The sequence below is a fragment of the Lactuca virosa genome, chromosome 5 (assembly GCF_052849685.1).
Source record: "Lactuca virosa cultivar CGN04683 chromosome 5, Lactuca_virosa_CGN04683_v6, whole genome shotgun sequence".
Taxonomy (NCBI): Eukaryota; Viridiplantae; Streptophyta; class Magnoliopsida; order Asterales; family Asteraceae; genus Lactuca; species Lactuca virosa.
The window spans coordinates 371990513-372006158 of record NC_136430.1 but is presented as its reverse complement, the minus strand read 5'-3'; the positions used below and the strand labels follow the sequence as shown (position 1 = coordinate 372006158).

The 15646-nt window shown below is 34.8% G+C and overlaps 1 protein-coding gene across 1 annotated transcript; it reads left to right on the top strand.

The window, feature by feature from the left end:
- The first annotated feature begins 11741 nt into the window (after positions 1-11741).
- On the top strand, positions 11742-15071 carry LOC145117259 (putative polygalacturonase). The gene is made up of 5 exons (XM_079053569.1): positions 11742-12363; positions 13493-13613; positions 13707-13955; positions 14030-14183; positions 14448-15071. The coding sequence occupies exons 1-5, from the start codon at positions 11935-11937 to the stop codon at positions 14971-14973; spliced, it is 1479 nt and encodes a 492-aa protein (XP_078909695.1). The 5' UTR covers positions 11742-11934; the 3' UTR covers positions 14974-15071.
- The last annotated feature ends 575 nt before the right edge of the window (positions 15072-15646 follow it).

The window sequence follows — 15646 nt, the reverse complement described above, 5'->3', positions numbered from 1 at the left end:
ATTTTGATTTGGATACGGTCGGTATGCATATATATTAAAAAAAATTTAGATCTTCAAAGTATGTATTAATTTTATTTCAATATTTCCTTAAAATTATAGAACTGTATTACGTTATCCGGTTAAAAATATATGTTAACCTTATTATGATGTAAGCCCCTTCATTTTAAAATTTTGGCTCCGCCCCTGGACCCGTTATGAATATTGTTTCTTTTAGGTGGTAGTGGATTGAATTCCTTCAACCAGTATAAGAAATATGTGTACAATCAACAATGTTGTCAAAGTCAAACATAGTCTCCTTTAAAAAAAAAGAAACTCTTTCCTGAATATGTAATTGTTGAGGAAACAAGTAGTGAAAGCATATCTAATTTACCCGAGAGGCATCATTTAAAAATAGGTCATTAACATTCTCCAAGTTTCTTTTTTCATATATAAATCCGATGAATTAATAAACTTGTTTATGGATGATTCTGCAGTGAAATTTAACATAAATTTGTTTATAATAGGGATGAGCATGGGACGGAACCGGTACTGACCCGTACCGTTCCCGATTTTCCGAAAAACGAATTTTATCGAAAGTCAATCCCAAGTACCGAACCGGATTAGCATCACCGGTACCGGTACTGGAAATGGTACCGGTTTCCGGTACTAGTACCGGTACCGGTGGTACGGAATCCCGAATTTCATGTATTTGGAGTACCGAGTACCGTCCCATATTTTCAAATTCGGTACGGTTCGGTACCGGTTCCGGTACGGGATCGGGAATTGGGAAAAACTGCTCATCCCTAGTTTATAATTCTGGAACCATATCATGAAATACCAGGAACATCGACAATTAGTTCTTTAAAGGTTCGTATGTAGTCACTCACTCACATAAATCTTAAAACTAAAACCTAACCATTTGGTTCCTAACTTTGTTTTATAATACATATTCCCTTAGGGAAATGTTATGGAAGCTCTGACACCTATTCAAGGAGGTGAATTACACTTAGGAGTACTTGTTGAAGGCAAGAAAGTTAGAGATGACAATAGAACACTAGAAAAAACAGGTTTTTCATTAACAGTGAGACTTTGGGATTCATGTTGGAGCCTAGTCTTCCGCAAGCTTCCCAAAAACAACCACCTCCACAATCCAACAATTATCAACCATCAACCATCATCCACGTAATATAAAATCCCCTTTTTAGTTTTATTATATATATATATATATATATATATATATATATATATATATATATATATATATATATATATATATATAGAAAAGTTCAATAGAGAACCATAATTATTGGTTTTCCAAGAAACCAATTTTTTTTTTAAGTTCTAGAACTTATTCTTTATCGAAAAAAAAACTAAAAATATCTAAATTAATAACTTAACATTGTGAATGTTAAATATATTTTTCGGATTCACCGTGTGAATTTAGATTCACATTGTGAATCTTCAAAGATTCACGTTGTGAATTTGACGAAATTTTTTTTTATCGAATTTGATATCATTGGAAAAATGATAAAAAATTATGAATTTCTGTATTTTTTGTTTTTTTTTTTATAAAAAATAAGTTTTAAAAATTGAAAAAAAAGATTGATTTATTGGTTAATTATGGTTCTCTATTGAACCTCACCCTCTCTCTATCTCTCTCTCTCTCTCTCTCTCTCTCTCTATATATATATATATATATATATATATATATATATATATATATATATATTCCTAATACTACTTTTTTTTCATGAATATAGTATATGTTTTGCGTGATATAAAATCCCTTTTTAGTTCTAAACAAATAACTATTGATAAATATAATATTTATATTTAAATCCTAGAATGATTCAAATTCCAAAACTAACTCACGATCAAAATCTTTCACACTTTAGTTTTATCTATCCATATATCTTTCCAAGATTTTAAATTTATAGAACTTCGACCCTTAAATATGTTATACAAATTTACCATTTATTATTAGACAATTATTAACACTAATATAATAATAAAAAGTAAAAAGTATGATAAATAACAACTCATTACATCATTTTACCTTAAAGATTATCATGATTCGTCAATAACCTAACATGGAATATCAACATATATAATATCAAAAACGAACGTTTACAAATAAATGAACATAAATGAACGAATATAAATAAGCAAAAATAAATTGAACATAAATGAACGAATATAAATAAGCAAAAATAAATGAGTGTTTACAAACAAACGTTCGTAGACATATATGACGAACTAGATCATTGTTCATTTTTTCTTGTTTAACTAAATAAATAAAAAGCTTGTGTGTTCGTTTGTTTATTAAATAAACAAACATTATATCGAATGGTTCACATACAATTTGTCAAAGGTATGGTTCGTTTATATATATATATATATATATATATATATATATATATATATATATATATATATATATATATATATATATATATATATATATATCATTCCTATATGAAAGGGTTGCAAGTTTGATGCCACGTCGACTAGCCACCCTCCTAAGCCAATCCGATGTTCCTTCTCGTGCAATCTTATATCATGCTGAGTCATTAGCTTTTTCTTCTCAATACATGACACATGTATCATAGCTGGACACATGTTCCCCTTTTTGGACTACAATGGGTGAGTCACGACTTTCAGCTACACCTCTCTTCTCATCTCACTGCCTTCTCCTTTTCTTATAAATACCACATATTCATCTTTCCCTTTGACTCCACTGGTTCACATAGTATTCTTCTCTCTTTTCTCGTGCTCCTACCCGGCTTCTTCGTAACTGAATCATGTTGTTGGTAGGTTTTTATTTTATTTTATAGTTCTTGACAAACTTTGTGTGATCTTTTTATTTTACTCAATCTCGTGATGTTCAGTGAAATTACATAATGCTTCTATATTAAATGGTGTACTGACATAAATCTGAGTACCATAATAAAGTCAGACTACACATATATTTTATGAAATTTTGAAGATCTTCTTGCTGTTAGACGTTAAATTTCTGTTGTGCAAAGGTCAAACTGAGTACCTGAATGTATATTTACTTCATTAATACTTTAACCTACTTACAAATTGATCTACTTTGTCTTCTGTAGGTGATCATCAGTTGGTCCAAACATGGCTTATGATTAAAAAAAGACCGGATGGCAAGTCCAAGATGGATGATTATGAGGTTATTGAGCAGATTGGTAGAGGATAGAGCTTTTGGAACTGCTTTTCTTGTTCTACATAAAGATTTAAAAAAAGGAAGTACATGTTTTCCCTAAATATTTATTCCCCATACAAAGGATACTCTTACTTGAATACTCCTTGTTGGATATTTTTGAGTGGATACTCTTACCTGGATACTATTGCTGGATACTGTTGTATCGAATATTAACTGATGTGTTGTGAAGCTTGTAAAAGAAAAAAACTTCTTAGTAACGAGATTGGTCCCTCAAAAAGGAATTACAGTAAACTTGTAAAAGTAACTTTTTTTGTTTGATGACTGTATCTCATTTGTATTGTCACATTATTTATGAACAAGTTATTTGTTATGGATTTAATTTTATACTCTTGACTGTATGCACATATATACTCCTTGGTGGATTTTATGTGGAGTATAAAATGTTACTAAAATGCTACGAACATATATAATTAATTTTAGAGGAGTATCACTACAACAGTAGAAGTTTTCTTCATAGTTGAAACAAATAAAAAAGATCGAATCGCAAAGATACTCTGCGTTTCTTTGTATTTTGCCATCATTTCAATATTTCTATAGGATGATTATCAACAAAGTTGTACAATTTTATTATCGTATTTATCAAAAGATCATCCTTACATATTTGGACACTGAGACCAAATATTGGTTGATCTTTGCATATTTTTTGTGCATATTTTTTATTGTATCGAGTAAACTTTAACCAGTATTAACGGTATTTTACGTGGAAAAAAACCAAATTTTGTCCATCTTTTTAATATTTACAGTAGAAATTTTCCAGAAGACGTACAAAAACTTTTTTTTTAATATTCATTTCCATAATTTTATACATTATTATAGGGCTTCACCTCTCCGTCCAAATTCTATTTTTCTAACATACGGTCCCTAAATTTTTCAGACCAAATTCTATTTTTCTAAACATATGGTCTCTCAATTTTTTATTAATTACAGTTCTGATCCCTGAAATTAATTTAGTTAAAATTTATGTTAAACATGTGGTAAAACAATGTTCTAAAAAATATAATCATTGGTTCGTCAAGCCTTGGCTTGTATCCGATACCGTTCCGTTAGCGTTCCGTTAGAGCATTGGGTGTGGGCAACTGAATATAACACCAAATTGGTGTCATCTCATCCATAACACCACCATAACACCAAGGGGGAAATGGTGTTCCACATGTTATATTATGTTAAGAGGTAGAGAGAGAAAATAGAGAAAATTATTTGATTGGTTGATGAAGGAGATAGCCAATCATCTTTCTTGTTTTATCTTGTCCTCGTTACCACAAGAGGCAACATAACGAGTAAAAACGAGTAGTGGGGCGGTGTTCCCCCGTCACGACGCCGTTGAGGGTGCCACATCACCCGGTTGCTTCTCGTTTTTGGCCGATACCACATAAGAGACACGTCACCTCAAGTGTTATGTATTTTTATAAAGTAGGAATATATATATATATATATATATATATATATATATATATATATATATATATATATATATATGAAGTGTTATGTATTTTTATAAAGTAGGATATATATATATATATATATATATATATATATATATATATATATATATATATATATATATATATATATATATATATATATACAAAATTACTTCTTTAAAGCAGAATGAAACGAATGCGAGTTAGGTTTAAGAGTTATGTTTTAGAGCAGAATGAAACGAATGTGAGTTAGGTTTAAGAGTTATATAAGCAGTTGGTAAATGGTTCGTGTTTTTTGGTCTATTAGGTTTTATGAATTAAGTATTATAACTTTTAATTTTAGTTGGTCTAATCTTGTTTATATGGACAACTATTAATAAATCTAGACCATTAAAATTATATATAATGGTTTATATTTGAACTCCTTACTTTTAAGACTTTGTCCGAAAACTGTGGTCTCAAACAATCTTAAATCTTTAATAACGTTGTTCATCTGAATTTGGTTGATAATATGTGGAGTTTTGCAAGAATGTGGCTTGTAGGGATAAGTTAGATCAAGATGGGGTGTTTTTGTAAGTGGTGTTTTGTTCTTGTTGTATTTGTAGGAAATTTGATGATAGTAAAACTTCGAGCTTGTAATTGATTTATTTTTGTATTATAGGTCTTTTCATTCTATAAAGAGATTTTACTCTCAAAAATTTCTTATTAAGTCATTGTACTAATGAGAATCCACCCACTTTTAGCATCGTACATTCAATTTTTTTCCGATATAATCGCATACAATTTCTAAAGAAAGACCATAATCGATTCTCATGGGACTATATTTGTATTTTCTTGCAATTTGCGAGTCTTTGATGCCACTACAAGAGTAGAAGCAGAAGCAAAAAAGTTAACTCATGATAATATTTAATAAACATGTTATAAATAATGGCATAAAGCTCAATTGTTTCTTTATGGATCGTGTGCTAACTCATTTGGATTTCACATTTGGATTTCGTAAAAGTGAAATTGATGTTTGCCTTGCAATCGCGGATGCCGACATGGATAAATTAGAAATCATGTTGAAGCTTGGTGGAGATGTCATGTATGGCTAATGACTTTGAACAGGTTCAGTTTTGCCATTGATCTCTAAAGTTGATCTTCTCATGTATCTTTCTCCTTTTACATTTGAAATGGATTTTTTAAACCAGTGGATAAAAGTTAATGAGAACTATCAAAGAGTATGTGAGCAACTTCTTACACTCTTAGCCGTCAACTTTTCAGTAATTGACTCACTAGATTGGTTGAGCTTTATGACAGAAAAATACATACAAGGTTCAATGATGCTGACAAAGGGAACCAGCTGAAATGTTCTCGTTCTACCAGCTACTAAAACTGATTGGTTGCTTGTTGTGACAGACAAGGACCAGATGGGACTTATGTAGTTGTTGCTAGCCGGGTACATTTGTAGTTGTTGCTAACCGGGTACGTTTTTCCCTTTTATTTTCATACGTCCTTTGTACTATTACAAACAATAACAAAGTACTTCACTCAAAGTTGTATTATCATTGAAAATTTTGTTTTCTTGGATTCCTTAAAACTAGCTTTGTGATCATTTCTCTAGGATCCTGATAATCACGACCCGATTAAGTTTACTAGTATATATATATATATATATATATATATATATATATATATATATATATATATATATATATATATATATATATATGGTAGAAGAACAAACCGAGTCGTAGGTCTTTCACATTTTCGCACCCAAAACGTATTTTCTTCATCAACGGGTGAAAATCGCAGTCAACATATAGGAAAACAACGTCGTTTTGGCCCAATATTTATTTATTTGTTTATTTTGAGTAAGTGATAGCCTACAAAAGTTATATCTATTTTGAATAATTTTTTAGATTTTAGCTATTTTTAAAATAGATTAATTGTTATAATCATTTTCTCGAAAAATAATATAATAATTTTTTTGTGTACTTTGTTGGAATCATAAGTCCTCATTTCCCTCCACCCATGTCTTCCACCCACAATAAAGGAGGGGACACCAACAAGTTGGTTGGGTCTCATACTTATTAATATAGGATTGAAATGATTAAGTCCATCCTATATATTCAGTGAATTACCAAGAGGGTAATACACAACAAAACGCAGTACAACACAAACACAGTGTAAACAAGTTTGGTTTTGAGTTATATTTCCAAATCAATCAAAGAGATATTTTGATATATTTGTCTGTGTTTATACAATTGCTATACTAGAATTGTTTATACAATTGCTATACTATACAATTGCTATACTAGAATTGGTATCAGAGCCTTGAAATCAGTCAAGGGGAACTGAGAAATCAAGGAAGCTTATCTGTTTAAAATGTCCGATGTTGAAGATGATCGAAGTGGGGGTGCTGCTGCTCCTCCGACGAGAATCAAGGAAGTCGGAACCACATCGGTGGTCTGCCCAATGTTATCCCAGACAAATTACACTGTCTGGGCTCTACGCATGAAGGTCGTCCTGCGTATACACAAGGTTTGGTCAGAAATCGAACCTGGAACAACTAAAGTTGAAGAAAAAGACTGCTTAGCAGTAGGCTTACTATATCAAGCAATTCCCGAAGCACTTGTGATGCAAATTGGGGATGTCAGCTCCGCAAAGGCTCTCTGGGAAGCAATCAAGGCCCGTCACGTTGGCGCTGATCGGGTGAAAGAAGCCCGGCTTCAAACCTTGAACATCGATTTCGATCGGTTGAGGATGAATGAAACGGAGACCATCGACTCTTTCACCGGAAAGCTCTCCGGTTTAGCTTCGAAATCTGCATCGCTTGGTGAAACGATAGACGAATCGAAGCTTGTGAAGAAGCTTCTGAAGGTCGTTTCCAGACGATTCATCCATTTGGTAGCATCACTCGAGCAGGTGCTCGATCTGAAATTCGTGGGCTTCGAGGACGTAGTCGGACGTCTGAAAGCTTACGAAGAGAGAATAAGAGAGGCAGATGATAGCGGAGATGGTGGCGCGAAGGTGTTGTTTGCCTCGAGATCGACTGGCGGCTGGAGCGGTGGTGGAGCGTCTGGTTCGTCCGGAGGATCATCGGGAGGGACGAAGGAAAAAGGGGGATCAAAAGCTTATAATCGGGGGGGGGGGGGGGGGGGCAAAACCGGGTCGGGTGGATCCGGTGGAGTCGGGTCTTCAAACGGATCTGGGTCAAAATTAACCCAACCCAATAATAAGCCCAAACAATACAACAACCGGCCCAATTCTAATTCGGACTCGAACCGTAACCCGAAAAAAGATCTGTCAAAAATTATTTGTTACAGATGCGATAAATCGGGCCATTACGCATCCAAATGTCCGGACCGAACCCAAAAATTCCAAGAAAGTAATTTTACTGAACACGACGATGCCGATGAAACAGTATTTCTACACGAGTCCGTATTTTTGAACGAAGAGAAGGTGATACCGTCTCGATACAACTCACAAGAAAACGATGTGTGGTATTTGGACAACGGGGCAAGTAATCACATGACGGGAAATCGTTCATTTTTCTCCGAACTCGACGAAGGAATAACCGGAAAGGTCAAATTCGGTGATAATTCGTGTGTCGAAATAAAAGGGAAAGGCTTAATTGTTTTCCAAGGAAAATCGGGGCAACAACGATTGATAACGGAGATTTATTTCATTCCGGATTTGAAAAATAATATTTTCAGTCTCGGACAAGCAACCGAAGCCGGGTGCGATATTCGGATGAAAGACAACTATTTGACAATGCATGATGCCGACAACTGCTTATTAATGAAGGTACAAAGAACTCCAAACCGCCTTTATAAAATACAGTTGCCCATTGGAGTACCTATTTACCTTCATTCAAGACTAAGTGAAGACACGTGGCGCTGGCATGCAAGACTTGGACACATCAATTTCGAGTCAATGAAAAAGATGTCCAAGAAAGGTCTAGTCAAAGGGTTACCCTATTTTGACAGTGAGAATCAATTGTGTGAATCTTGCTTGGTGGGCAAGCAAACAAGAAAGTCATTTCCATTAATGACGACGTACAAAGCAACACGACCATTGGAGCTAGTTCACGGTGATTTATGTGGTCCGATAACACCGTCAACGAAGGGTCAAAATCGATACATTTTCACACTAATTGACGATTTTTCACGGTATATGTGGATTTTTCTCTTAAAAGAGAAAAATGAGGCGTTTTTACACTTCAAAAAATTTAAAGCTTTGGCGGAGAATGAGCTCGGAAAGTCTTTAAAGGTGTTTCGAAGTGATCGAGGAGGTGAGTTTACTTCGCTCGAGTTTAATTCCTTTTGTGATATAAATGGAATCAAACGCCATCTTACCGCCCCATATTCACCACAACAAAACGGTATTGTGGAACGAAGAAACAGAACACTTATGGACATGACACGAAGTATCATGAAGGCGATGCATGTTCCAAACTACCTATGGGGAGAAGCGGTAAAACATTCCACAAACCTGATCAACCGTGTTTACACAAGAGTACTTGGTAATACAACTCCGTACGAGAAGTTGTATAAAAGAAAACCTAATTTGGAGAACGTACGCATCTTTGGGTGTTTAGCGTATGCAAAAGTTGAACCGGTAAACGTGAAAAAATTGGATGCAAGATCAAGACCATTGGTTCATCTTGGTTCTGAACCGGGTACAAAAGCCTATCGGTTATTTAACGCGGTTACACAAAAAATAATCGTAAGTCGAGACGTTATTTTTAATGAAACCAAAGGATGGAATTGGGTTAACGAAGCTACACCTGACAATGAAGAACCAGGATCATTCATAGTACCATGGGATTTACCGGAAGATGAGGCAAACAACAACCAAGGAAACGATGTAAACAACGAACCAAACGAATCGGATCACGAGATTGAAGACGGAGTGGAGGTACAAGAAAATGAGCAACCAAGTCCGATCAACAACAACGTGAACAATGTTCAAAACCAAAGGCCCACAAGACAAAAGGTGCTTCCAATTCGATTACGAGATTATGTACTTTATGTTGATGGCATTGAAGAACTTCTCCTAGCAACCAATGACGAGCCGGTATCGGTTGAAGAGGCGAAGAAAGAACCAGAGTGGGTCAAAGCCATAAATACAGAGATCAATTCGATCAATAAGAACAATACTTGGTCTCTCGTAAACAAGCCTATGGGGGTGAAGCCCATTGGACTCAAATGGGTGTTCAAGCTGAAGAAAAATGCAGATGGCACCATAAACAAACACAAGGCAAGATTGGTTGCTAAAGGGTACGTACAACAACCTGGTATTGACTTTCAAGAAGTATTTGCTCCGGTAGCTCGCATCGAAACCATACGGTTTCTCATTGCCTTAGCCGCTACCAATGGATGGGAGCTTCACCACTTGGATGTCAAGACGGCTTTCTTACATGGAGAGTTGAGAGAAACCGTCTATGTGTATCAACCGGAAGGCTACATAAGGAAAGGCGACGAGCACAAGGTGTACCGTCTTTCAAAAGCACTATATGGTCTTAGACAAGCACCGAGAGCATGGAATACAAAACTTGATGGGATTTTGAAAGGAATGAAATTTCACAAGTGCATGAAAGAACCATCGGTGTACCGGAAGAACGAAGGATCCAACTTGCTAATTTTAGCAATCTATGTTGATGATTTGTTTGTCACAGGTACAAATTTGAGCATGATCAAAAGGTTCAAATTTGAAATGTCCAAGAACTTCGAGATGTCTGATCTTGGAAGATTAACTTACTACCTGGGCATTGAAGTCAAACAGGATGAATCAGGGATTACAATAAACCAAGAAGCGTATGCACAACGCATTCTGAAGGAAGCCGGTTTACATGATTGCAATCCTACCCACATTCCCATGGATCTAGGAACCAAAATGTCGAAGGCCGAAGATGAACCCGAAATCGACCCGACACAATACCGAAAGTTGGTAGGATGCCTTAGATATCTCTTGCAGACAAGACCCGATATGGCATATGCGGTTGGAGTTGTTAGTTGATACATGCAAGATCCAAGAGAATCACATGTTGTTGCAATCAAACACATCCTAAGGTATTTACGAGGAACAACGGGATACGAAATCAAGTACGAGAGGATGGGACAAAATCGAATAATTGGTTACAGTGATAGTAGTCATAATGTTGATCCAGATGACGGAAGAAGCACAACTGGTCATATTTTCTACTATGGGTTGTCTCCAATAACATGGTGTTCTCAAAAGCAAGATACTGTTGCTTTATCATCTTGCGAGGCGGAGTTCATGGCTGCAACTGCGGCTGCATGTCAAGCAATATGGCTTCAAGATTTGCTAGGCGAAATCATGAACAAAGCACAAGAGAAGGTGGTCCTAAGAGTTGATAACAAGTCAGCTATCGAACTCACGAAGAATCCTGTTTTTCACGGAAGAAGCAAACACATTCACACGAGGTTTCACTTCATTCGTAAGTGTGTTGAAAAGGAACAAGTGGAGGTGAAGTACATTCCAGGTGAAGAACAAAAGGCAGACATTCTCACAAAACCATTGGCTCGAACCAAGTTCAAGACAATGCGGGACTTGATCGGGATTGAAGACATCTTTAGAAGGACTTAAAGATTGGCGGTGATCGGGAATCTCTAGAAGGACTTAGAGATTCGGGGGTGATTGTTGGAATCATAAGTCCTCATTTCCCTCCACCCATGTCTTCCACCCACAATAAAGGAGGGGACACCAACAATTTAGTTGGGTCTCATACTTATTAATATATGATTGAAATGATTAAGTCCATCCTATATATTCAGTGAATTACCAAGAGGGTAATACGCAACAAAACGCAGTACAACACAAACACAGTGTAAACAAGTTTGGTTTTGAGTTATATTTCCAAATCAATCAAAGAAATATTTTGATATATTTGTCTGTGTTTATACAATTGCTATACTAGAATTGTTTATACAATTGCTATACTATGCAATTGCTATACTAGATACTTTGCCACTTAAAAATACAATAATTAGTTTTTGAATCATTAAACATTAAAAACTGATTTTATACGACTTAAACGCAATATGTTCTTCTAAAACCATAATTAAGAGATTAAAATTGTTGGAAAATAAATACTAAATAGAGTCAGTTTGATCTGAATCTCAATCTGGCATCGTCACTTTCTTCCGACGCACTTCATTCTTTGTATAAATCCAATCGAACTGCTACTCAACTTGTCCCAATTAACCTTGAATTCCCCATTTATGGCTTTCCCCAACCTCAAAACTTTCTTCTTTCTCATCCCATTGAACTAAGTTTCACCATACTACCATGGTGGATACCCTAACTTCACCGTCGCCTTCGATGTGGCGCTTCCACCACCGCCGTTGGATTCCCGCCCTCTTCTCTTCTTACAAGACCCTTTTCACACTCCTCTGGATCGTCGGATTCACATCAGTTTTCATCTGGCAACACAACGTCGTCGAGGGCTTCTTGATTTTCCGGCGGCCCCTCGTTTCTCGATCCTTTCCCCAGCTCCGACCCTTTTCTTTTAATCTCACGGATTTCGGAGCTGTCGGAGACGGCATCACTCTCAACACTAAGGCTTTCGAAGATGCGGTTTCTGCTATCTCAAAGCTCGGGAAGAGAGGTGGTGGTCAGCTCAATGTTCCTGCCGGAAAGTGGTTGACGGCGCCATTTAATTTAACAAGTCATATGACACTGTTTCTTGCCGAAGATGCTGTTCTACTTGCTATCGATGTGAGTGTCACTTTGCTATCGATGCTCTTATTTACACAGTTTCTTGCTCAAATTCATAATGTCACCACTTCCATTTTTATCATGAATAATACTAAGTTATGATTTAAGAATCATTAAAAGAAGATTAGCTCATGGATTATCACAATCTTGCAATGTTTAGTGTTAGCTCCACTAGGGATTTTTTTCTTTGGGTTACATATATATCGTTTGAACAAACTACAAGTTGTTCAAAACATAACATTGCATCAATAAGTATTATTAGAGAACATATTATATGATAGGTTTAAGAACATTTTCAGAAGAAAAAAAAACATATTCAAGTAAAAGTTGTAGAAGGTTTTCTTATGTTTCCAACGAATTAAGAATCAAGATAAATATAAGAAATAAAAACATACTTCCATTTATTTGTTTGTTATATCATTTACTTTTATTTCTTTCTATTGCAGCATTTTACTTTGAGAAGGACAATAATGTAATAGAAATAAATGGAATTAAAATTCCATAATAAACAAATAAATGAAAGTACATTGCTATGATTTGCATTTAGCACTAAACATGTTAAATATCTGAAAATTTTTCATCCTTAAGTAATCTCTAGAAAATTGTATATAACCTTAAGTTCTAGATCCTTCTTTTTTGATTTTAACAAATCAAATTTTGATTTAATCATAATTAGAATCAATTTTATACAACCTTTGAGAACTCGTTTCCCTGTTTTCATGCCATAACTCCTGTTTTTCATCAAATTAAATTTTAAATCAGGGTCTGATCATCTCACAAGGATTCAGAAACATATTAGAGTACTTTCCAATAAACAAGTGATTTGTTATGATTTTTACAATAATAGCACAACTTTCATGAAAGTATAAAACAAAATCATGTAAGGATTCACAATCCTACCATATTAAAAACAAGGAATTATATATGAAATCAAGAAGAAACTCATACTAATATGAATCAAAATGAAACTAATCCAATGCCGAACATATAAAAATTATAAACACAAGAGGAAGTGGACAAGTGGTTATGTCAATTGTCATCTAAACTTCTAAAGCTTAAAGTTTCCATCTTTTGTAAAGTGTTTATTTATTTTATCTTTTGTTGACCAAACTTGTTTTTTGTTGACCAGGATGAAAAGTATTGGCCTTTAATGCCTCCTTTACCATCTTATGGTTATGGCAGAGAGCATGGTGGACCTCGATATGGAAGTTTTATTCATGGTCAACATCTCAAAGATATTGTGATCACAGGTATAACTTTAATATATTAATTTACGTTATATAAAAAAAATAAGTTAGATGATAAATATATTTAAATGTTAACCCTAACAAACAACACTACAGGACATAATGGTACAATTAATGGTCAAGGTCAAAAATGGTGGAAAAAGTTTCGTCAAAAGCGACTCAATCACACGAGGGGCCCACTTGTGCAAATCATGTGGTCAAGTGATATTTTGATATCTAACATCACTTTACGCGATTCACCCTTTTGGACACTTCATCCATACGACTGTAAAAATGTAACAATTAGAAACATGACAATCTTGGCTCCCATTTTTCAGGCTCCAAACACAGATGGCATAGATCCTGGTTGGTTTACTTTCTTTCAAGTTTTTCTCGTATTTTTGGATTTATTTGTTTTACTTATTTCATGATTTGAACAGACTCATGCGAGGATATGATTATAGAGGATAGCTATATAAGTGTTGGGGATGATGCGATTGCGATAAAAAGTGGTTGGGATCAATATGGAATTGCTTATGGAAAGCCCTCAAAGAATATTTTAATTCGGAATCTTGTGGTTCGCTCGATGGTTAGGTGAGCCTTATTGTCTGTTGATGGTCATATCTGTCTCCATATATCTGACATGGTATCAGAGCCATTTTTAACATCTCAAGGAACCAACACACGTCAAGTGTCTATGTTGGGGCTTGGGGGTGTGTTATAGTTTGATACTTTTAACATGGTATCAGAGCAAGCTATTCGTATTATCTGGCTCTATATATGTTGGAGTGGTCTACACTGTATCCTCAAATAATTACCACTAAATTAAAAAATTTGATATTGATTTTATGTTTGCAGTGCGGGAATATCGATAGGAAGCGAGATGTCAGGAGGGGTATCGAACGTGACAATCGAAAACATTTTGATCTGGAAATCAAGACGCGCGGTTCGAATCAAAACAGCAGCAGGAAGAGGGGCGTATGTTCGGGACATAAAATACCGAAATATAACGTTTGACAATGTGAGAGTTGGAATTATAATAAAAACAGATTACAATGAACACCCGGATAAGGGTTATAATCCAAAAGCTTTCCCTGTGATAAGGGACATAAGTTACAGGTCGATTTATGGTGAGGGAGTGCGGGTCCCGGTTCGTATACAAGGTAGTGCAGATATTCCTGTAAGGAATGTAAGTTTCAAGGATATGTCTGTAGGGATTGCATACAAGAAGAAGCATATTTTTCAGTGTGCTTATCTTCAAGGACGAGTTATAGGGTCTATTTTTCCAGCCCCTTGTAAAAATCTTCATCTTTATGATGAACAAGGGAGGCTTGTGAGAAAGTCTAATTCTGAAAATGCTTCGGATATAGATTATGATATTTGAGATTTGTTGTTTTCATGTATGTTGTTTATGTGGAACAACAATCTTCATTGCAAGCTTGTGTTTATTATAAGTAAAGTAATCATCTATGGATCAAAAAAGGATAAACTCAAGAATTGATTAGAAGGTTGTAGGTGAAGTATATCGAAGCTTGTGTTGATCGTTGTATCATGTATTGTTTATGTAATTATTAGAAAGTTTTAAACTGTCTTTTTCAAGTCAAAATGTTACCATAAAACTAAGCGTATATTACTGAAATGGTCTATGAGGTTTACAACAAAGAGCAATTATTTCGTTGAAAAAAATGGTATGAGATTTGTTGTGATTTTGATTCATGATCGATGAGAAAAATGATATTATTATTACCCTTTGTAATTTCTTTTAATTTTTTCTTTTACCAATTTAATTAAAAATGTAAAATCGGATTAAACCCCTACTCAATTTGTTTATTGAGAGCCTAACAATAACTTTGAATAATTTGAATTTAAATGAAATGGAGGCCTGTGGGGACAAGGGGGTGGGGTTTGGCCAGTTGTCCTCACACAAAAGAGGCACGGAAAATGAATCAATTGGGGTGGTGGGCCTATAAATTTTTTATGTTTTAATAAAAAAACAAGTTTATAGAGTATTGGATGATGGCAATTATCTAAACTTCAAGTCAAACCTTTAAATTAAT